The sequence below is a fragment of the Somniosus microcephalus genome, unplaced genomic scaffold, assembly GCF_052327205.1.
Source record: "Somniosus microcephalus isolate GS21.2 unplaced genomic scaffold, FLI_Smic_1.0 unresolved_chr2, whole genome shotgun sequence".
Taxonomy (NCBI): Eukaryota; Metazoa; Chordata; class Chondrichthyes; order Squaliformes; family Somniosidae; genus Somniosus; species Somniosus microcephalus.
In genome coordinates this window covers 88,856,563-88,879,889 of record NW_028225180.1, presented here as the reverse complement: position 1 = coordinate 88,879,889, position 23,327 = coordinate 88,856,563, and the positions used below count along the sequence as shown (strand labels likewise).

The following is a 23,327-nucleotide window of genomic DNA, read 5'->3' as shown; positions in this document are numbered from 1 at the left end:
AGAGAGGGGTTAGAGGGACCTCCCCAGATACAGGAGTGTGAGAGAGGGGTTAGAGGGATCTCCCCAGATACAGGAATGTGTGAGAGGGGTTAGAGGGACCTCCCCAGATAGAGGAGAGTGTGAGAGAGAGGTTAGAGGGACCTCCCCAGATACAGGAGTGTGAGAGAGGGACCTCCCCAGATACAGGAGTGAAAGAGAGAGGGGTTAGAGGGACCTCCCCAGATACAGGAGTGTGAGAGAGGGGTTACAGGGACCTCCCCAGATACAGGAGTGTATGAGAGAGGGGTTAGAGGGACCTCCCCAGTTGGAGGAGTGTGAGAGAGAGGGGTTAGAGGGACCTCTCCAGTTACAGGAGTGTGAGAGAGGGGTTAGAGGGACCTCCCCAGATATAGGAGTGTGAGAGAGGGGTTAGAGGGGCCTCCCCAGATACAGGAGTGTGTGTGAGAGAGGGGTGAGAGGGACCTCCCCAGATACAGGAGTGTGAGAGAGGGGGTTAGAGGGACCTCCCCAGATACAGGAGTGTGAGAGAGTGGGGTTAGAGAAACCTCCCCAGGTACAGGCGTGTGAGAGAGAGAGGTTAGAGGGACCTCCCCAGATACAGGAGAGTGTGAGAGAGAGGTTAGAGGGAGCTCCCCAGATACAGGAGTGTGTGAGAGAGGGGTTAGAGGGACCTCCCCAGATACAGGAGTGTGAGAGAGGGATTAGAGGGACCTCCCTAGGTACAGGAGTGTGAGAGAGACAGGTTCGAGGGACCTCCCCAGATATAGGAGTGTGAGAGAGGGGTTAGAGGGACCTCCCCAGATACAGGAGTGTGAGAGAGGGTTTAGAGGGACCTGGCCAGATACAGGAGTGAGAGAGAGAGAGGTTAGAGGGACCTCCCCAGATATAGGAGTGTGAGAGAGGGGTTAGAGGGACCTCCCCAGATGCAGGAGTGTGAGAGAAAGGGGTTAGGGGGACCTCGCCAGATACAGGAGAGTGAGAGAGAGAGGTTAGAGGGACCTCCCCAGATACAGGAGTGTGAGAGAGAGGTTAGAGGGAGCTCCCCAGATACAGGAGTGTGAGAGAGAGAGGATAGAGGGACCTCCCCAGATACAGGAGTGTGAGAAAGGGGTTAGAGGGACCTCCCCAGATACAGGAGTGTGAGAGACAGTGGTTAGAGGGACCTCCCCAGATACAGGAGTGTGAGAGAGGGGTTAGAGGGACCTCCCCAGATACAGGAGTGTGTGAGAGAGGGGTTAGCGGGACCTCCCCAGATACAGGAGTGTGAGAGAGGGACCTCCCCAGATACAGGAGTGAAAGAGAGAGGGGTTAGAGGGACCTCCCCAGATACAGGAGTGTGAGAGAGGGGTTACAGGGACCTCCCCAGATACAGGAGTGTGTGAGAGAGGGGTTATCGGGACCTCCCCAGATACAGGAGTGTGGGAGAGGGATTAGAGGGACCTCCCCAGATACTGGAGTGAAAGAGAGAGGGGTTAGAGGGACCTCCCCAGATACAGGAGTGTGAGAGAGTGGTTAGAGGGTCCTCCCGAGATACAGGAGTGTGAGAGAGGGGTTAAAGGGACCTCCCCAGATACAGGAGTGTGAGAGAGGGGGTTAGAGGGACCTCCCCAGATACAGGAGTGTGAGAGAGGGGTTAGAGGGACCTCCCCAGATACAGGAGTGTGAGAGAGGGGGTTAGAGGGGCCTCCCCAGATAGAGGAGTGTGAGAGAGTGGTTAGATGGACCTCCCGAGATACAGGAGTGTGAGAGAGGGGTTAGAGGGACCTCCCCAGATACAGGAGTGTGAGAGAGGGGGTTAGAAGGACCTCCCCAGATACAGGAGTGAGAGAGAGGGGTTAGAGGGACCTCCCCAGCTACAGGAGTGTGAGAGGGGGCTTAGAGGGGCCTCCCCAGATACAGGAGTGTGAGAGAGAGGGGTTAGAGGGGCCTCCCCAGATACAGGAGTGTGTGAGAGAGGGGTTAGAGGGACCTCCCCAGACACAGGAGTGAGAGAGAGATGGGTTAGAGGGACCTCCCCAGATACAGGAGTGTGAGAGAGAGGGGTTAGAGGGACCTCCCCAGATACAGGAGTGTGAGAGAGGGGTTAGAGGGACCTCCCCAGATACAGGAGTGTGAGAGAGGTGTTAGAGGGACCTCCTCAGATACAGGAGTGTGAGAGAGGTGTTAGAGGGACCTCCCCAGATACAGGAGTGTGAGAGAGAGAGGGGTTAGTGGGACCTCCGCAGATTCAGGAGTGTGCGAGAGTGGTAAGAGGGAACTCCCCAGATACAGGAGTGTGAGCGAGAGGGGATACAGGGACCTCCCCAGATACAGGAGTGTGTGAGAGGGATTAGAGAGACCTCCTCAGATACAGGAGTGTGAGAGAGGGGTTAGAAGGACCTCCCCAGATACAGGAGTGTGAGAGAGGGGTTAGAGGGACCTCCCCAGATACAGGAGTGTGAGAGAGGGGGTTAGAGGGGCCTCCCCAGATAGAGGAGTGTGAGAGAGTGGTTAGAGGGACCTCCCGAGATACAGGAGTGTGAGAGAGGGGTTAGAGGGACCTCCCCAGATACAGGAGTGTGAGAGAGGGGGTTAGAAGGACCTCCCCAGATACAGGAGTGAGAGAGAGGGGTTAGAGGGACCTCCCCAGCTACAGGAGTGTGAGAGGGGGGTTAGAGGGGCCTCCCCAGATACAGGAGTGTGAGAGAGAGGGGTTAGAGGGGCCTCCCCAGATACAGGAGTGTGTGAGGGAGGGGTTAGAGGGACCTCCCCAGATACAGGAGTGAGAGAGAGATGGGTTAGAGGGACCTCCCCAGATACAGGAGTGTGAGAGAGAGGGGTTAGAGGGACCTCCCCAGATACAGGAGTGTGAGAGAGGGGTTAGAGGGACCTCCCCAGATACAGGAGTGTGAGAGAGGTGTTAGAGGGACCTCCTCAGATACAGGAGTGTGAGAGAGGGGTTAGAGGGACCTCCCCAGATACAGGAGTGTGAGAGAGAGAGGGGTTAGTGGGACCTCCGCAGATTCAGGAGTGTGCGAGAGTGGTAAGAGGGAACTCCCCAGATACAGGAGTGTGAGAGAGAGGGGATACAGGGACCTCCCCAGATACAGGAGTGTGTGAGAGGGATTAGAGAGACCTCCTCAGATACAGGAGTGTGAGAGAGGGGTTAGAAGGACCTCCCCAGATACAGGAGAGGGAGAGAGGGGTTAGAGGGACCTCCCCAGCTACAGGAGTGTGAGAGGGGGGTTAGAGGGGCCTCCCCAGATACAGGAGTGTGAGAGAGAGGGGTTAGAGGGACCTCCCTCGATACAGGATTGAGATAGAGGGGTTAGAGGGACCTCCCCAGACACAGGAGTGTGAGAGAGAGGGATTAGAGGGACATCCCCAGATACAGGGGTGTGAGATAGTTAGAGGGACCTCCCCAGATACAGGAGTGTGTGAGAGAGGCTTTAGAGGGAACTCCCCAGATACAGGAGTGTGAGAGAGGGGTGAGAGGGACCTCCCCAGATACAGGAGTGTGTGAGAGAGGGGTTGGAGGGGACTCCCCAGATACAGGAGTGTCTGAGAGAGGGGTTAGAGGGACCTCCCTAGATACAGGAGTGAGAGAGAGGGGTTAGAGGGACCTCCCCAGCTACAGGGGTGTGCGAGAGAGGGATTAGAGGGACCTCCCCAGATACAGAAGTGTGAGAGAGAGGGATTAGAGGGACCTCCCCAGATACAGGAGTGTGAGAGAGAGGGATTAGAGGGACCTCCCCAGATACAGGAGTGTGTGAGAGAGGGGTTAGAGGGACCTCCCCAGATACAGGAGTGTGAGAGAGAGAGGGGTTAGAGGGACCTCCCCAGCTACAGGAGTGTGAGAGGGGGGTTAGAGGGGTCTCCCTAGATACAGCAGTGAGAGAGAGGGGTTAGAGGGACCTCCCCAGATACAGGAGTGTGAGAGAGAGGGATTAGAGGGACCTCCCCAGATACAGGAGTGTGTGAGAGAGGGGTTAGAGGGACCTCCCCAGATACAGGAGTGTGAGAGGGGTTAGAGGGACCTCCCCAGTTACAGGAGTGTGTGACAGAGGGGTTAGAGGGACCTCCCCAGATACAGGAGTGTGTGAGAGAGGGGTTAGAGGGACCTCCCCAGATGCAGGAGTGTGTGACAGAGGGGTTAGAGGGACCTCCCCAGATACAGGAGTGTTTGAGAGAGGGGTTAGAGGGACCTCCCCAGATACAGGAGTGTGTGAGAGAGGGGTTAGAGGGACCTCCCCAGTTACAGGAGTGTGTGAGAGAGGGGTTAGAGGGACCTCCCCAGTTAGAGGAGTGTGAGAGAGAGGGGTTAGAGGGACCTCCCCAGATACAGGAGTGTGTGAGAGAGGGGTTAGAGGGACCTCCCCAGATACAGGAGTGAGAGAGAGATGGGTTAGAGGGACCTCCCCAGATACAGGTGTGTGAGAGAGAGGGGTTAGAGGGACCTCCCCAGATAGAGGAGTGTGAGAGAGGGGTTAGAGGGACCTCCCCAGATACAGGAGTGTGAGAGAGAGAGGGGTTAGAGGGACCTCCCCAGATACAGGAGTGTGTGAGAGGGATTAGAGAGACCTCCTCAGATACAGGAGTGTGAGAGAGGGGTTAGAGGGACCTCCCCAGATACAGGAGTGTGAGAGAGGTGTTAGAGGGACCTCCTCAGATACAGGAGTTTGAGAGAGGGGTTAGAGGGACCTCCCCAGATACAGGAGTGTGAGAGAGAGAGGGGTTAGAGGGACCTCCGCAGATTCAGGAGTGTGCGAGAGTGGTAAGAGGGAACTCCCCAGATACAGTAGTGTGAGAGAGAGGGGTTGGAGGGACCTCCGCAGATTCAGGAGTGTGCGAGAGTGGTAAGAGGGACCTCCCCAGATACAGGAGTGTGCAAGAGTGGTTTAAAGGAACTCCTCAGATACAGGAGTGTGAGAGAGAGGGGTTAGAGGGACCTCCCCAGATACAGGAGTGTGTGAGAGTGGTTAGAGGGACCTCCCCAGATACAGGAGTGTGAGAGAGGGGTTAGAGGGACCTCCCCAGATACAGGAGTGTGTGAGAGGGGGGTTAGAGGGTCCTCTCCAGATACAGGAGTGTGAGAGAGAGGGGTTAGAGGGACCTCCCCTGATACAGGAGTGTGTGAGAGAGGGGTTAGAGGGACCTCCCCAGATACAGGAGTGTGAGAGAGAGGGGTTAGAGGGACCTCCCCAGATACAGGAGTGTGTGAGAGAGGGGTTAAAGGGACCTCCCCAGATACAGGAGTGTGAGAGAGGGGTTAGAGGGACCTCCCCAGATACAGGAATGTGAGAGAGAGGGGTTAGAGGGACCTCCCCAGATACAGGAGTGTGCGAGAGTGGTTAGAGGGACCTCCCCAGATACAGGAGTGTGCAAGAGTGGTTTAAAGGAACTCCCCAGATACAGGAGTGTGAGAGAGAGGGGATACAGGGACCTCCCCAGATACAGGAGTGTGTGAGAGGGATTAGAGAGACCTCCTCAGATACAGGAGTGTGAGAGAGACAGGTTAGAGGGACCTCCTCAGATACAGGAGTGTGTGAGAGGGGTTTGAGGGACCTCCCCAGATACAGGTGTGTGAGAGAGGGGTTAAAGGGACCTCCCCAGATACAGGAGTGTGTGAGAGGGATTAGAGAGACCTCCTCAGATACAGGAGTGTGAGAGAGGGGTTAGAAGGACCTCCCCAGATACAGGAGTGAGAGAGAGGGGTTAGCGGGACCTCCCCAGCTACAGGAGTGTGAGAGGGGTTAGAGGGACCTCCCCAGATACAGGAGTGTGTGAGAGAGGGGTTAGAGGGACCTCCCCAGATACAGGAGTGAGAGAGAGATGGGTTAGAGGGACCTCCCCAGATACAGGAGTGTGAGAGAGAGAGGTTAGAGGGACCTCCCCAGATAGAGGAGTGTGAGAGAGGGGTTAGAGGGACCTCCCCAGATACAGGAGTGTGAGAGAGGGGTTAGAGGGACCTCCCCAGATACAGGAGTGTGAGAGAGACAGGGGTTAGAGGGACCTCCCCAGATACAGGAGTGTGTGAGAGGGATTAGAGAGACCTCCTCAGATACAGGAGTGTGAGAGAGGGGTTAGAGGGACCTCCCCAGATACAGGAGTGTGAGAGAGGTGTTAGAGGGACCTCCTCAGATAAAGGAGTGTGAGAGAGGGGTTAGAGGGACCTCCCCAGATACAGGAGTGTGAGAGAGAGAGGGGTTAGAGGGACCTCCGCAGATTCAGGAGTGTGCGAGAGTGGTAAGAGGGAACTCCCCAGATACAGTAGTGTGTGAGAGAGGGGTTAGAGGGACCTCCCCAGATACAGGAGTGTGAGAGGGGTTAGAGGGACCTCCGCAGATACAGGAGTGTGCGAGAGTGGTTAGAGGGACCTCCCCAGATACAGGAGTGTGCAAGAGTGGTTTAAAGGAACTCCCCAGATACAGGAGTGTGAGAGAGAGGGGATACAGGGACCTCCCCAGACACAGGAGTGTGTGAGAGGGATTAGAGAGACCTCCTCAGATACAGGAGTGTGAGAGAGGGGTTAGAAGGACCTCCCCAGATACAGGAGTGAGAGAGAGGGGTTAGAGGGACCTCCCCAGCTACAGGAGTGTGAGAGGGGGGTTAGAGGGGCCTCCCCAGATACAGGAGTGTGAGAGAGAGGGGTTAGAGGGGCCTCCCCAGATACAGGAGTGTGTGAGAGAGGGGTTAGAGGGACCTCCCTAGATACAGGAGTGAGAGAGAGGGGTTAGAGAGACCTCCCCAGATACAGGAGTGTGAGAGAGAGGGATTAGAGGGACATCCCCAGATACAGGGGTGTGAGATAGTTAGAGGGACCTCCCCAGATACAGGAGTGTGTGAGAGAGGCTTTAGAGGGAACTCCCCAGATACAGGAGTGTGAGAGAGGGGTTAGAGGGACCTCCCCAGATACAGGAGTGTGTGAGAGAGGGGTTAGAGGGGCCTCCCCAGATACAGGAGTGTCTGAGAGAGGGGTTAGAGGGACCTCCCTAGATACAGGAGTGAGAGAGAGGGGTTAGAGGGACCTCCCCAGATACAGGAGTGTGTGAGAGAGGGGTTAGAGGGACCTCCCCAGTTAGAGGAGCGTGAGACAGAGGGGTTAGAGGGACCTCCCCAGTTACAGGAGTGTGAGAGAGGGGTTAGAGGGACCTCCCCAGATACAGGAGTGTGAGAGAGGGGTTAGAGGGACCTCCCCAGATACAGGAGTGTGAGAGAGAGAGAGGGGTTAGAGGGACCTCCTCAGCTACAGGAGTGAGAGAGGGGGGTTGGAGGGGTCTCCCTAGATACAGGAGTGAGAGAGAGGGGTTAGAGGGACCTCCCCAGATACAGGAGTGTGTGAGAGAGGCTTTAGAGGGAACTCCCCAGATACAGAAGTGTGAGAGCGGGGTTAGAGGGACCTCCCCAGATACAGGAGTGTGTGAGAGAGGGGTTAGAGGGGCCTCCCAAGATACAGGAGTGTGTGAGAGAGGGGTTAGAGGGACTTCTCTCGATACAGGATTGAGAGAGAGGGGTTAGAGGGACCTCCCCAGATACAGGAGTGTGAGAGAGAGGGATTAGAGCGACCTCCCCAGATACAGGAGTGTGAGAGAGAGGGATTAGAGGGACCTCCCCAGATACAGGAGTGTGAGAGAGAGGGGTTAGTGGGACCTCCCCAGATACAGGAGTGTGAGAGAGAGGGATTAGAGGGACCTCCCCAGATACAGGAGTGTGAGATAGTTAGAGGGACCTCCCCAGATACAGGAGTGTGTGAGAGAGGCATTAGAGGGACCTCCCCAGATACAGGAGTGTGAGAGAGGGGTTAGAGGGACCTCCTCAGATACAGGAGTGAGAGAGAGACAGGGGTTAGAGGGGCCTCCCCAGATACAGGAGTGTGTGAGAGGGGTTAGAGGGACCTCCCCACGTACAGGAGTGTGAGAGAGGGGTCAGAGGGACCTCCCCAGATACAGGAGTGTGTGACAGAGGGGTTAGAGGGACCTCCCCAGATACAGGAGTGTGAGAGAGTGGGGTTAGAGAAACCTCCCCAGATACAGGCCTGTGAGAGAGAGAGAGGTTAGAGGGACCTCCCAAGATACAGGAGAGTGTGAGAGAGAGGTTAGAGCGAGCTCCCCAGATACAGGAGTGTGTGAGAGAGGGGTTAGAGGGACCTCCCCAGACACAGGAATGTGAGAGAGGGGTTAGAGGGACCTCCCCAGGTACAGGAGTGTGAGAGAGACAGGTTAGAGGGACCTCCTCAGATACAGGAGTGTGTGAGAGGGGTTTGAGGGACCTCCCCAGATACAGGAGTGTGATAGAGGGGTTAGAGGGACCTCGCCAGATACAGGAGTGTGAGAGAGAGAGGTTAGAGGGACCTCCCCAGATATAGGAGTGTGAGAGAGGGGTTAGAGGGACCTCCCCAGATACAGGAGAATGAGAGAGAGAGGTTAGAGGGACCTCCCCAGATACAGGAGTGTGAGAGAGGGGTTAGAGGGAGCTCCCCAGATACAGGAGTGTGAGAGAGAGGGGATAGAGGGACCTCCCCAGATACAGGAGTGTGAGAGAGGGGTTAGAGGGACATCCCCAGATACAGGAGTGTGAGGTACAGACTTCGCGAACATAGCCTAGCGATCGAAAAAGGCAGACACAGGCAGACCAGGCTGCCAAGAGAAGACAGGATATGCTCTCACTGCAGTCAGGGAGTAGTTGAGACAGAGATGCACTTCCTCACAGCCTGTGGAAAATATCAGGGCATCAGAGAGAATTTCTATCAAAAATTCTCACAAATATGCCCTGAATTCAGAAATCTGACTGACAACCAAAAACTCCCATTCCTACTGGGGGAGGAGAGAAGCTGTGTAACACTGGCGGCACACTATGTTACAGCTTGCCATGAACAGAGGGACAACCAGTAAACTAAGACAAGAGTATATATAAACAAGGCGAAAATATATTTATAAACTCAGGGATATACCTGTTTATACACTGTATGAATGGAACCGCGTTTATGTGTTCAACCATAAATGTATTTTGATGCTTTGGCAACATAAGATGTACCTTATCATGCCAATAAAGCGATTTGTATTGTATTGTATTGTGAGAGAGAGGGGTTAGAGGGACCTCCCCAGATACAGGAGTGTGAGAGAGGGGTTAGAGGGACCTCCCCAGATAGAGGAGTGTGTGAGAGAGGGGTTAGCGGGACCTCCCCAGATACAGGAGTGTGGGAGAGGGGTTAGAGGGACCTCCCCAGATACTGGAGTGAAAGAGAGAGGGGTTAGAGGGACCTCCCCAGATAGAGGAGTGTGAGAGAGGGGTTGGAGGGACCTCCCCAGATACAGGAGTGTGAGAGAGGGGTTAGAGGGACCTCCCCAGATACAGGAGTGTGAGAGAGGGGGGGTTAGAGGGACCTCCCCAGATACAGGAGTGTGAGAGAGGGGTTAGAGGGACCTCCCCAGATACAGGAGTGAAAGAGAGAGGGGTTAGAGGGACCTCCCCAGATACACTAGTGTGAGAGAGAGGTTAGAGGGACCTCCCCAGATACAGGAGTGTGAGAGAGGGGTTGGAGGGACCTCCCCAGATACAGGAGTGTGAGAGAGGGGGGTTAGAGGGGCCTCCCCAGATACAGGAGTGTGAGAGAGAGGGTGGTTAGAGGGACCTCCCCAGATACAGGAGTGTGAGAGAGAGGGGTTAGAGGGACCTCCCCAGATACAGGAGTGTGTGAGAGAGGGGTTAGAGAGACCTCCCCAGATACAGGAGTGTGAGAGAGGGGTTAGATGGACCTCCCCAGATACAGGAGTGTGAGAGAGGGGTTAGAGGGACCTCCCCAGATACAGGAATGTGTGAGAGCGGTTAGAGGGACCTCCCCAGATACAGGAGAGTGTGAGAGAGAGGTTAGAGGGACCTCCCCAGATACAGGAGTGAAAGAGAGAGGGGTTAGAGGGACCTCCCCAGATAGAGGAGTGTGAGAGAGAGGGGTTAGAGGGACCTCCCCAGTTAGAGCAGTGTGAGAGAGAGGGGTTAGAGGGACCTCCCCAGATACAGGAGTGTGTGAGAGAGCGGTTAGAGGGACCTCCCCAGATACAGGAGTGTGTGAGAGAGGGGTTAGAGGGACCTCCCCAGATACAGGAGTGTGAGAGAGAGCGGTTAGAGGGACCTCCCCAGATACAGGAGTGTGAGAGAGAGGGGTTAGAGGGACCTCCCCAGATAGAGGAGTGTGAGAGAGGGGTTAGAGGGACCTCCCCAGATACAGGATGTGAGAGAGGGGTTAGAGGGACCTCCCTAGATACAGGAGTGTGTGAGAGAGGGGTTAGAGGGACCTCCCCAGATAGAGGAGTGTGAGAGAGGGGTTAGAGGGACCTCCCCAGATAGAGGAGTGTGAGAGAGGGGTTAGAGCGACCTCCCCAGATACAGGATGTGAGAGAGGGGTTAGAGGGACCTCCCTAGATACAGGAGTGTGAGAGAGGGGTTAGACGGACCACCCCAAATACAGGAGTGTGTGAGAGAGAGGTTAGAGGGACCTCCCCAGATACAGGAGTGTGGGAGAGGGGTTAGAGGGACCTCACGAGATACAGGAGTGTGAGAGAGGGGTTAGAGGGACCTCCCCAGATACAGGAGTGTGTGAGAGAGGGGTTAGAGGGACCTCCCCAGATACAGGAGTGTGGGAGAGGGGTTAGAGGGACCTCCCCAGATACAGGAGTGTGAGAGGGGTTAGAGGGACCTCCCCAGATGCAGGAGTGTGAGAGAGGGGTTAGAGGGACCTCCCCAGATACAGGAGTGTGAGAGAGGGGTTAGAGGGACCTCCCCAGATACAGGAGTGAGAGAGAGGGGTTAGCGGGACCTCCCCAGATACAGGAGTGTGAGAGGGGTTCGAGGGACCTCCCCAGATACAGGACTGTGTGAGAGAGGGGTTAGAGGGACCTCCCCAGATACAGGAGTGTGAGAGGGGTTAAAGGGACCTCCCCAGATGCAGGAGTGTGAGAGAGGGGTTAGAGGGACCTCCCCAGATACAGGAGTGTGAGAGAGGGGTTAGAGGGACCTCCCCAGATACAGGAGTGTGCAAGAGTGGTTTAAAGGAACTCCCCAGATACAGGAGTGTGAGAGAGAGGGGATACAGGGACCTCCCCAGATACAGGAGTGTGTGAGAGGGATTAGAGAGACCTCCTCAGATACAGGAGTGTGAGAGGGGGTTAGAAGGACCTCCCCAGATACAGGAGTGAGAGAGAGAGGGGTTAGAGGGGCCTCCCCAGATACAGGAGTGTGTGAGAGAGGGGTTAGAGGGACCTCCCTAGATACAGGAGTGAGAGAGAGGGGTTAGAGGGACCTCCCCAGATACAGGAGTGTGAGAGAGAGGGATTAGAGGGACATCCCCAGATACAGGGGTGTGAGATAGTTAGAGGGACCTCCCCAGATACAGGAGTGTGTGAGAGAGGCTTTAGAGGGAACTCCCCAGATACAGGAGTGTGAGAGAGGGGTTAGAGGGACCTCCCCAGATACAGGAGTGTGTGAGAGAGGGGTTAGAGGGGCCTCCCCAGATACAGGAGTGTGAGAGAGAGGGATTAGAGGGACCTCCCCAGATACAGGAGTGTGAGAGAGAGGGATTAGAGGGACCTCCCCAGATACAGGAGTGTGTGAGAGAGGGGTTAGAGGGACCTCCCCAGTTAGAGGAGTGTGAGAGAGAGGGGTTAGAGGGACCTCCCCAGATACAGGAGTGCAGGGCGGAACTAGGCCAATACCCATTAATAATCACTATCCAAAAAAGAGCCACCAAATTTTGGAATCACCTACAAATGAGCAACCCCCAATGCTATCACTACGACGCCCTGAAATGCCAAGAGCTGACCATAAAGAAGAATACCCTCAGTCAACTAGTCCTGGGACTCAATAAAGTAACTAATAACAATACTAACAATAACCAGCCCCAGGACAGTGACAGGGTAACACAAAGAATTCGACCCAACACAATCGTCGCTAAGCAAAAGGAAAAATATCTGTCATATTGGGCAGAAACAACAAAAACCCAAAGCAAACTCAATTGCTACTTGGCCCTAAACAGACAATACAACATAGCTGATTACCTGACCATGGTAAAGGATAACAAACTGAGAAGAACCTTGACAAGGTACAGACTTAGCGAACATAGCCTAGCGATCGAAAAAGGCAGACACAGGCAGACCAGGCTGCCAAGAGAAGACAGGATATGCTCTCACTGCTGTCAGGGAGTAGTTGAGACAGAGATGCACTTCCTCACAGCCTGTGGAAAATATCAGGGCATCAGAGAGAATTTCTATCAAAAATTCTCACAAATATGCCCTGAATTCAGAAATCTGACTGACAACCAAAAACTCCCATTCCTACTGGGGGAGGAGAGAAGCTGTGTAACACTGGCGGCACACTATGTTACAGCTTGCCATGAACAGAGGGACAACCAGTAAACTAAGACAACAGTATATATAAACAAGGCGAAAATATATTTATAAACTCAGGGATATACCTGTTTATACACTGTATGAATGGAACCGCGTTTATGTGTTCAACCATAAATGTATTTTGATGCTTTGGCAACATAAGATGTACCTTATCATGCCAATAAAGCGATTTGTATTGTATTGTATTGTGTGAGAGAGGGGTTAGAGGGACCTCCCCAGATACAGAAGTGTGTGAGAGAGGGGTTAGAGGGACCTCCCCAGACACAGGAGTGTGTGAGAGAGGGGTTAGAGGGACCTCCCCAGATACAGGAGTGTGTGACAGAGGGGTTAGAGGGTCCTCCCCAGATACAGGAGTGTGTGAGAGAGGGGTTAGAGGGACCTCCCCAGATACAGGAGTGTGTGAGAGAGGGGTTAGAGGGACCTCCCCAGGTACAGGAGTGTGTGAGAGAGGGGTTAGAAGGACCTCCCCAGATACAGGAGTGTGTGAGAGAGGGGTTAGAGGGACCTCCCCAGTTAGAGGAGTGTGAGAGAGGGGTTAGAGGGACCTCCCCAGATACAGGAGTGTGAGAGAGGGGTTAGAGAGACCTCCCCAGATACAGGAGTGTGAGAGAGAGAGGGGTTAGAGGGACCTCCCCAGCTACAGGAGTGTGAGAGGGGGGTTAGAGGGGTCTCCCTAGATACAGGAGTGAGAGAGAGGGGTTAGAGGGACCTCCCCAGATACAGGAGTGTGAGAGAGAGGGAATAGAGGGACCTCCCCGGATACAGGAGTGTGAGATAGTTAGAGGGACCTCCCCAGATACAGGAGTGTGTGAGAGAGGCTTTAGAGGGAACTCCCCAGATACAGAAGTGTGAGAGCGGGGTTAGAGGGACCTCCCCAGATACAGGAGTGAGAGAGAGAGAGGTTAGAGGGACCTCCCCAGATACAGGAGTGTGAGAGAGAGGGGTTAGAGGGACCTCCCCAGATACAGGAGTGTGTGAGAGAGGGGTTAGAGGGACCTCCCCAGATACAGGAGTGTGAGAGAGGGGTTAGATGGACCTCCCCAGATACAGGAGTGTGAGAGAGGGGTTAGAGGGACCTCCCCAGATACAGGAATGTGTGAGAGGGGTTAGAGGGACCTCCCCAGATACAGGAGAGTGTGAGAGAGAGGTTAGAGGGACCTCCCCAGATACAGGAGTGTGAGAGAGGGGTTAGAGGGACCTCCCCAGATACAGGAGTGAAAGAGAGAGGGGTTAGAGAGACCTCCCCAGATACAGGAGGGTGAGAGAGGGGTTAGAGGGACCTCCCCAGATACAGGAGTGTGAGAGAGAGGGGATAGAGGGACCTCCCCAGATAGAGGAGTGTGAGACAGAGGGGTTAGAGGGACCTCCCCAGTTAGAGGAGTGTGAGAGAGAGGGGTTAGAGGGACCTCCCCAGATACAGGAGTGTGTGAGAGAGGGGTTAGAGGGACCTCCCCAGATACAGGGGTGAGAGAGAGGGGTTAGCGGGACCTCCCCAGATACAGGAGTGTGAGAGGGGTTAGAGGGACCTCCCCAGATACAGGACTGTGTGAGAGAGGAGTTAGAGGGACCTCCCCAGATACAGGAGAGTGTGAGAGAGAGGTTAGAGGGACCACCCCAGATACAGGAGTGTGTGAGAGAGGGGTTAGAGGGACCTCCCCAGATACAGGAGTGTGTGAGAGAGGGGTTAGAGGGACCTCCCCAGATACAGGAGTGTGTGAGAGAGAGGTTAGAGGGACCTCCCCAGATACAGGAGTGTGAGGGGGGTTAGAGGGACCTCCCCAGATACAGGAGTGTGGGAGAGGGGTTAGAGGGACCTCCCCAGTTACAGCAGTGTGAGAGGGGTTAGAGGGACTTCCCCAGTTACAGCAGTGTGAGAGGGGTTAGAGGGACCTCCCCAGATACAGGAGTGTGAGAGAGGGGTTAGAGGGACCTCCCCAGATACAGGAGTGTGAGAGAGGGGTTAGAGGGACCTCCCCAGATACAGGAGTGTGAGAGAGGGGTTAGAGGGACCTCCCCAGATACAGGAGTGCGAGAGAGGGGTTAGAGGGACCTCCCCATATACAGGAGTGTGTGAGAGGGGTTAGAGGGACCTCCCCAGTTACAGGAGTGTGAGAGAGGGGTAAGAGGGACCTCCCCAGATACAGGAGTGTGAGAGGGGTTAGAGGGACCTCCCCAGATACAGGAGTGTGGGAGAGGGGTTAGAGGGACCTCCCCAGTTACAGGAGTGTGAGAGGGGTTAGAGGGACCTCCCCAGATACAGGAGTGTGAGAGAGGGGTTAGAGGGACCTCCCCAGATACAGGAGTGTGAGAGAGGGGTTAGAGGGACCTCCCCAGATACAGGAGTGCGAGAGAGGGGTTAGAGGGACCTCCCCATATACAGGAGTGTGTGAGAGGGGTTAGAGGGACCTCCCCAGTTACAGGAGTGTGAGAGAGGGGTAAGAGGGACCTCCCCAGATACAGGAGTGTGAGAGGGGTTAGAGGGACCTCCCCAGATACAGGAGTGTGGGAGAGGGGTTAGAGGGACCTCCCCAGTTACAGGAGTGTGAGAGGGGTTCGAGGGACCTCCCCAGTTACAGGAGTGTGAGAGGGGTTAGAGGGACCTCCCCAGTTACAGGAGTGTGAGAGGGGTTAGAGGGACCTCCCCAGTTACAGGAGTGTGTGAGAGAGGGGTTAGAGGGACCTCCCCAGATACAGGAGTGTCTGAGAGAGGGGTTAGAGGGACCTCCCCAGATACAGGAGTGTGTGAGAGAGGGGTTAGCGGGACCTCCCCAGATACAGGAGTGTGTGAGAGGGGTTAGAGGGACCTCCCCAGTTACAGGAGTGTGAGAGGGGTTAGAGGGACCTCCCCAGATACAGGAGTGTGTGAGAGAGGGGTTAGAGGGACTTCCCCAGATACATGAACAGGATTCAAACGTTGAAGAGAACGGGCCTGTGTGGCTCTGGAGGTCAGGCCATGCAATATCGAGTAAAGGAGCTCTCCCACACCGGACTAACCTGGTCGAATGTCTACCGTTTTGCAGGTATGGGAGACATGGCTGTCTCCAACTCCATTGGGAGTAACGTGTTTGATATTCTGGTGGGACTCGGCGCTCCCTGGATGCTGAGGACGCTGGTCGTGAAATATGGATCGACGGTGAGTATTGGGAAAACCTTTGAACACGGTCACAGAATCACACAGCACACAGGAGGAGGCCATTCGGCCCATTGTGCCTGTTCCGGCTCTTTGAACGAGCTCTCCAATTAGTCCCACTCCCCCCCGCTCTCTCCCCACAGCCCTGCACATTTCTCCTTTTCAAGTATTTCTCCAATTCCCTTTTGAAAGTTACTATTGAATCTGCTCCCACCGCCCTTTCAGGCAGCGCATTCCAGATCACAACAACTCGCTGCGGAAAAACATTCTCCTCATCTCCCCTCTGGTTCTTTGACCGATTATCTTCAATCTGTGTCCTCTGGTTACCGACCTTCCTGCCACTGGAAACACTTTCTCCTTATTTACTCCATCAAAACCCCTCATGATTTTAAACCCCTCTATTAAATCTCCTCTTAACCTTCTCTGCTCGAAGGAGAACAATCCCAGCTTCTCCAGTCTCTCCACATTAACTGAAGTCCCTCATCCCTGGCACTATTCTAATAAATCTCCTCCGCACCCTCTCCAAGACCCTGACATCCTTCCTAAAGTGTGGTGCCCAGAATTGGACACAAGACTCCAGCTGGGGCCTAACCAGTCATTTATAAAGGTTCAGCATAACTTCCTTACTCTTGTGCTCTCGGCCTCTATTTATAAATCCTAGGGTCCCGCCTGTTTTTTCAACAGCCTTCTCACCTTGTCCTTCATCGGGATAGGCTCCCTGGATGGCTCGGTGGGCCTGCACGTTGCCATGGGCTATAAAGGCCTCAGCCCTGACCCTCCATCTGTCCTGGGGTCAAGTAGACCTTCTCGAGGGGGGATGGTAGGGGCAATCCCAGCCAGCCCTCTGACTCCCGGGCAGTACCGCGGCAGGAGGGCGTTCGCGTCAGGGGGCACAGGGGGCCTTTCGTTGGCCGTCTGCAATGCCCCATGTAGTCAAATGTCGTAGGGGGCACCCGTCGTCCGCGCCTCGCTGGGGCACCCGCGGGGCCCGAGCCCCTGGCAAGAGCCTCAGGAGGGAGAGCGCAGCGTCCCAAGACATGAATAGTGCCCACCCACCCCTTGCCCCCTGCTCTCCGCCCGATTCTCCACCCTCTGTGCCCATGGTCTCGATGGCCTTAGGGAGGGCACGGACCCAGGAGACTGCGTCACCACCTCAGAACGGCCCAAAGCACTTCACAGCCAAAGAAGTACTTTTTTTGAAGTGTGGTCACTGTTGTAATGTACGAAACGCGGCAGCCAATTTGCACACAGCAAGCTCCCACAAACAGCAATGTGATAATGGCCAGATCATCTGTTTCAGTGATGTTGGTTGAGGGATAAATATTGGCCCCAGGACACCGGGGAGAACTCCCACTGCTCTTCTTCCAATAGTGGCCGTGGGATCTTTTACATCCACCTGAGAGGGCAGACGGGGCCTCGGTTTAACGTCTCATCCGAAAGATGGGACCTCCGACAGTGCAGCGCTCCCTCAGTACTGTCCCTCTGACAGTGCGGCGTTCCCTCAGTACTGCCCCTCCGACAGTGCAGTGCTCCCTCAGTACTGCCCCTCCGACAGTGCAGCGCTCCCTCAGTACTGTCCCTCTGACAGTGCGGCGTTCCCTCAGTACTGCCCCTCCGACAGTGCAATGCTCCCTCAGTATCGCCCCTCCGACAGTGCGGCGCTCCCTCAGTACTGCCCCTCCGACAGTGCGGCGCTCCCTCAGTACCGCCCCTCCGACAGTGCGGCGCTCCCTCAGTACCGCCCCTCCGACAGTGCGGCGCTCCCTCAGTACTGCCCCTCCGACAGTGCGGCGCTCCATCAGTACCGCCCCTCCGACAGTGCGACGCTCCCTCAGTACCGCCCCTCCGACAGTGCGGCGCTCCCTCAGTACTGCCCCTCCGACAGTACTGCCCCTCCGACAGTGCGGTGTTCCCTCAGTACTGCCCCTCCGACAGTGCAGCGCTCCCTCAGTACTGCCCCTCCGACAGTGTGGCGCTCCCTCAGTACTGCCCCTCCGACAGTGCGGCGTTCCCTCAGTACTGCCCCTCCGACAGTGCGGCGCTCCCTCAGTACTGACCCTCCGACAGTGCGGCGCTCCCTCAGTACTGCCTCTCCGACAGTGCGGCGCTCCCTCAGTACTGCCTCTCCGACAGTGCGGCGCTCCCTCAGTACTGCCCCTCCGACACTGCGGTGCTCCCTCAGTACTGCCCCTCCGAGAGTGCGGCGCTCCCTCAGTACTGCCCCTCCGACAGTGCGGCGCTCCCTCAGTACTGCCCCTCTGTCAGTGTGGCGCTCCTTGGAACAGCGTCCCTTCCCGGAATGTACAGGGAGCGGGGCGGGTGGTCTGACCCCAGACTTGTCCTGAACTTCCTCCATTCTGTCTTGTTCGCAGGTCTCGATAAACAGCAAAGGGATCATTTACTCGGTGATCCTGCTCCTGGCATCAGTCTTCCTGACGGTGAGCATTGATGGTTTGAGGTTGAGTGTGTGGGGGAGGGGGGGAGCGGCCCCGGAGGGTGGGACTCTCTGAGGGAGGGGGAGGGGGAGGGGAGGGGGAGCGGAGGGGGAGGGGGAGCGGAAGGGGAGGGGGAGCGGAGGGGTAGGGGAGGGAGGGGAAGGGGGTGGGAGGGGGAGGGGGTGGGGTGGAAGGGGGAGGGGAGGGGGTGGGGGGAGGGGGTGGGGGGGAGGGGGTGGGAGGGGGAGGGGAGGGGAGGGGGGAGGGGGAGGGGAGGGGGAGGGGAGAGGGGAGGAGGGGAGGGGGAGGGGGGGGGTGGGAGAGGGGGGTGGAGGGGAGGGGGTGGGGGGAGGAGCGGGAGGGGGTGGGAGAGGAAGGGGGTCGGGAGGGGAGGGGAGAGGGGGGAGGGGGTGGGGGGGGAATGGGCAGAGGGGGGTGCCGCCCGATGATACCCCGCTCTGTCCAATAGGCACCTCGCTCCTCCCCGGGCCAGCGACGGCGTTTGGCGGCCTCGGCTCCACATCGAGGGCACGGCTCAAGGGTTAGAGTTTCATGGGGGCCTTATGGGTGACCTCAGGGCGTCTGTACCTGAAAAGGATGTGACAAATAAATCCCCCCCTCTCTCTCTCTCTGTCTCTGTTTCTCTCTCTCTCTCTCTCTCTCTGTCTCGCTCACGCACTCTCGCTCTCTGTCTCTCTCTCTCTCTCTGTCGCTCTCTCTGTCTCTCTCACACACTCTCGCTCTCTGTCTCTCTCTCTCTCTCTGTCGCTCTCACGCACTCTCACTCTCTGTCTCTCTCGCTCTCTGTCTCTCTCTCTCTCTGTCTCTCTGTCGCTCTCTCTGTCTCTCTCTCTCTCTGTCTCTCTGTCGCTCTCTCTGTCTCTCTCACGCACTCTCGCTCTCTGTCTCCCCCTCTCTCTCTGTCTCCCCCTCTCTCTCTCTCTCTGTCTCCCCCCTCTCTCTCTCTCTCTGTCTCCCCCTCTCTCTCTGTCTCCCCCTCTCTCTCTCACGCTCTCTCTTGCTCTCTGTCTCCCCCTCTCTCTCTGTCTCCCCCTTCCCTCTCTCTCTGTCTCCCCCTCTCTCTCTGTCTCCCCCTCTCTCTCTGTCTCCCCCTCTCTCTCTCACGCTCTCTCTCGCTCTCTGTCTCCCTCTCTCTCTGTCTCCCCTCTCTCTCTCTCTGTCTCCCCCTCTCTCTCTGTCTCCCCCTCTCTCTCTCATGCTCTCTCTCTCTCTCTCTGTCTCCCCCTCGCTCTCCCTCTGGACTCCAGGTACTCGGCATCCATCTCAACAACTGGAAACTGGACCGGAAGCTGGGGTTGGGCGCGCTGGTGCTCTACGCCGTCTTTCTCTGCTTTTCCATCCTGATCGAGCTCAACGTTTTCCTTGAGGTTAACCTGCCGACGTGCCAGTGAGGGGCCGGCCACACCGAGGGAGCTGCACACGACCAACACTGAGAGAACTTGAGAAGATCACCAGAGCCCTCATCGCTGACCTCAGACTGGGCAGTGAGAGAGACTCTTGACATTTCACATCCAACATTGAATCAATAGAGATATAAAGTATCGTAGGAATTTCTAGACGTAACAAGACCGAGGAGCATCTCGTGCACCTTCCACCGTCCTGGTAGAACCGGGATCCAACCATCGTGGAGTTGTTTCAATCACAGCGATCAATCTCTAGCAATGAGTCTACAACAGACCCAGACACGACACGAGGAAACCTCTGGTGGTGGAGAGCTTTGAGAACCATCAGCCCAAAGTGACCTGTTCCTCTCCAGCTCACCACACTCCCCTCACACCAAGGCTCAAATTACTCTCCTCCCTCTCTCGCTCGAGAGCAGGAGGCAAGCTCCATTCGCTGCCATCAGCCCGCCCGACAAAACTATCCCTTACTTGATGCTAACTCCACTCAGAGAGGTCCCAGGGTCGAATTAAAAATGACACATTGGGGCTCTAACCTGTGCTGTACCTGCCCTGGGAGTGTTTGATGGGACAGTGTAGAGGGAGCTTTACTCTGTATCTAACCCTGTGCTGTACCTGCCCTGGGAGTGTTTGATGGGACAGTGTAGAGGGAGCTTTACTCTGTATCTAACCCATGCTGTACCTGCCCTGGGAGTGTTTGATGGGGACAGTGTAGAGGGAGCTTTACTCTGTATCTAACCTGTGCTGTACCTGCCCTGGGAGTGTTTGATGGGACAGTGTAGAGGGAGCTTTACTCTGTATCTAACCCGTGCTGTACCTGCCCTGGGAGTATTTGATGGGACAGTGTAGAGGGAGCTTTACTCTGTATCTAACCTGTGCTGTACCTGCCCTGGGAGTGTTTGATGGGACAGTGTAGAGGGAGCTTTACTCTGTATCTAACCCGTGCTGTACCTGCCCTGGGAGTATTTGATGGGACAGTGTAGAGGGAGTTTTACTCTGTATCTAACCCGTGCTGTACCTGCCCTGGGAGTGTTTGATGGGGACAGTGTAGAGGGAGCTTTACTCTGTATCTAACCCGTGCTGACCCTGCCCTGGGAGTGTTTGATGGGACGGTGTAGAGGGAGCTTTACTCTGTATCTAACCCATGCTGTACCTGCCCTGGGAGTGTTTGATGGGGACAGTGTAGAGGGAGCTTTACTCTGTATCTAACCCGTGCTGTACCTGCCCTGGGAGTGTTTGATGGGACAGTGTAGAGGGAGCTTTACTCTGTATCTAACCCGTGCTGTACCTGCCCTGGGAGTATTTAATGGGACAGTGTAGAGGGAGCTTTACTCTGTATCTAACCCGTGCTGTACCTGCCCTGGGAGTATTTAATGGGACATTGTAGAGGGAGCTTTACTCTGTATCTAACCCGTGCTGTACCTGCCCTGGGAGTGTTTGATGAGACAGTGTAGAGGGAGCTTTACTCTGTATCTAACCCGTGCTGACCCTGCCCTGGGAGTGTTTGATGGGACGGTGTAGAGGGAGCTTTACTCTGTATCTAACCCGTGCTGTACCTGCCCTGGGAGTGTTTGATGGGACAGTGTAGAGGGAGCTTTACTCTGTATCTAACCCGTGCTGTACCTGCCCTGGGAGTGTTTGATGGGACAGTGTAGAGGGAGCTTTACTCTGTATCTAACCTGTGCTGTACCTGCCCTGGGAGTGTTTGATGGGACAGTGTAGAGGGAGCTTTACTCTGTATCTAACCCGTGCTGTACCTGCCCTGGGAGTGTTTGATGGGACAGTGTAGAGGGAGCTTTACTCTGTATCTAACCCGTGCTGTACCTGCCCTGGGAGTGTTTGATGTGACAGTGTAGAGGGAGCTTTACTCTGTATCTAACCCGTGCTGTACCTGCCCTGGGAGTGTTTGATGGGACAGTGCAGAGGGAGCTTTACTCCGTATCTAACCCGTGCAGTACCTGCCCTGGGAGTGTTAGATGGGACAGTGTAGAGGGAGCTTTACTCAGTATCCATGGGCTGAAGGAACTTTAGTTGGCCTTGGGGAGAGAGCAGGAGGTCCCAGCCCAGCCCAGCTTGTGAAGAGGCAACACACGAGATCCGAATGAAGAATCTTTTCCCTCGGTGTAAATATCACGATCAGTCTCTACATTGTGCCGTGTTGTAATTAACGTGTGGACCCACCTCAATCGAGCCAGGAACTGTCTGTAAATATTAGAATGTCTGTATTGCAGTGATATGCGCTCTGTATTTTTCCAATAAGGGATGTGTACAATGCTGTTGAGTGGTAACCTTCTTTCACAAAGACCAATCATCGTCACGGTGACTCGTGTTCGTGTTCCCCCCTCCCTCCCAGCACCCCCTCCTCCCGCGAACGTCGTGGGTCTCTTGGTTGGAGCCAATGACACTGACCGCCCAATCGATTGGCCCGTCCCCGGGCCCAGTGTCGAGGGAGGATGCTCGACCATGGGAGGCTGCGTGTCACTGCAGAGCCAGTTCCCGCCCTCGGTGATTGGGTGTGGTGAGGCTGGCTGATTTATTGCCCTCCCGAGCCATTGTGTCATAACAGCACGGAAGGAGGCCATTCGGCACATCGAGTCGGTGCCGGCTCTCTGTAGAGCCATCCAGTCAGTCCCATTCCCCCGCTCTATCCCCGGAGCCCTGCAAGTTTATTTCCCTCAAGTGCCTATCCAGTCTCCCCTTGAAAACATTGAGAGTCTCCGCTTCCACCACTTCCGTCAGCAGCGAGTTCCAGGTCCTCACCACTCGCTGCGTAAAAAAGTTTTTCCTCACATCCCCCCTGTATCTCCTGTCCAAAACCTTAAATCTGTGTCCCCGAGTCCTTGTACCATCAACTAGTGGGAACAGCCTTTCCCCGTCTAGCCTATCCAAACCCATCATAATCTTGTACACCTCGATCAAATCACCCCTCAACCTCCTTTGCTCCAATGAAAACAAATCCAGCTTCTCCAACCTGTCCTTGTAGCTCAGATCCCCCATCCCCGGAACCATTCTGGTAAATCTCCTCCGCACCCTCTCAAGGGCCTTCACATCCTTCCTAAAGTGTGGTGACCAGAACTGGACGCAATACCCCAGCTGTGGCCTAACCAGCGCTTTATAAAGGTTCAGCATAACTTCTCTACTTTTGTACTCAATACTTCTATTGATGAAGCCCAAGATCCCACATGCTGTGTTAACCAATCTCTCAATATGTCCCGCCACCTCAGTGGTCTCCCCCCTCCCACTGCTCGCCCGGCTAACTCAACACAGACACAGACTTGGGCCCTCTCGCTTCTCTGTCCTGATGCAAGGTTCTGCCTCCTTATCGAGCTGCAAGGCAACGGGACCTCCTTACCAGGGGTTGGACCAGCCTGAGTTGCCCAATGATTGGGTATCGCTCCTCTGCAGTTGACTAGCAGGATTCTGATTGGACAGAGGCCTCGCCATGCCCCAGACTCAAGCTGTGCCCATTCACACCACAAAAGAAAGACAGACTCCCATTTCTCCCCCAGCCTTTCACCACCTCAGGACGTCCCAAAGCGCTTCGCAGCCAATGAAGTACTTTTTTTGAAGTGTGGTCACTGTTGTAATGTAGGAAACGCGGCAGTCAATTTGCGCACAGCAAGCTCCCACAAACATCAAAGTGATAATGACCGGATCATCTGTTTTAGTGATGTTGGTTGAGGGATAAATATTGGTCCCAGGACACCGGGGAGAACTCCTCCTGCTCTTCTTCCAATAGTGGCCGTGGGATCTTTTACATCCACCTGAGAGAGCAGACGGGGCCTCGGTTTAACGTCTCATCCGAAAGATGGCACCTCCGACAGTGCGGCGCTCCCTCAGTACTGCCCCTCCAACAATGCGGCGCTCCCTCAGTACTGCCCCTCCGACAGTGCGGCGCTCCCTCAGTACTGCCCCTCCGACTGTGCAGCGCTCCCTCAGTACCACCCCTCCGACAGCGCGG

At 55.5% G+C, this 23,327-nt stretch overlaps 1 protein-coding gene across 1 annotated transcript in view; it reads left to right on the top strand.

The window, feature by feature from the left end:
- The window catches only part of LOC147092975 (sodium/potassium/calcium exchanger 3-like), a 96,133-nt gene extending 75,166 nt beyond the window's left edge, over positions 1 to 20,967 (top strand). The window contains exons 13-15 of the mRNA XM_085976305.1: positions 15,401 to 15,513; positions 17,883 to 17,948; positions 19,214 to 20,967. Coding sequence (XP_085832431.1) covers positions 15,401 to 15,513; positions 17,883 to 17,948; positions 19,214 to 19,357 — 323 coding nt within the window. The 3' untranslated portion in view covers positions 19,358 to 20,967. The remainder of the gene's footprint in view (positions 1 to 15,400; positions 15,514 to 17,882; positions 17,949 to 19,213) is intronic.
- The last annotated feature ends 2,360 nt before the right edge of the window (positions 20,968 to 23,327 follow it).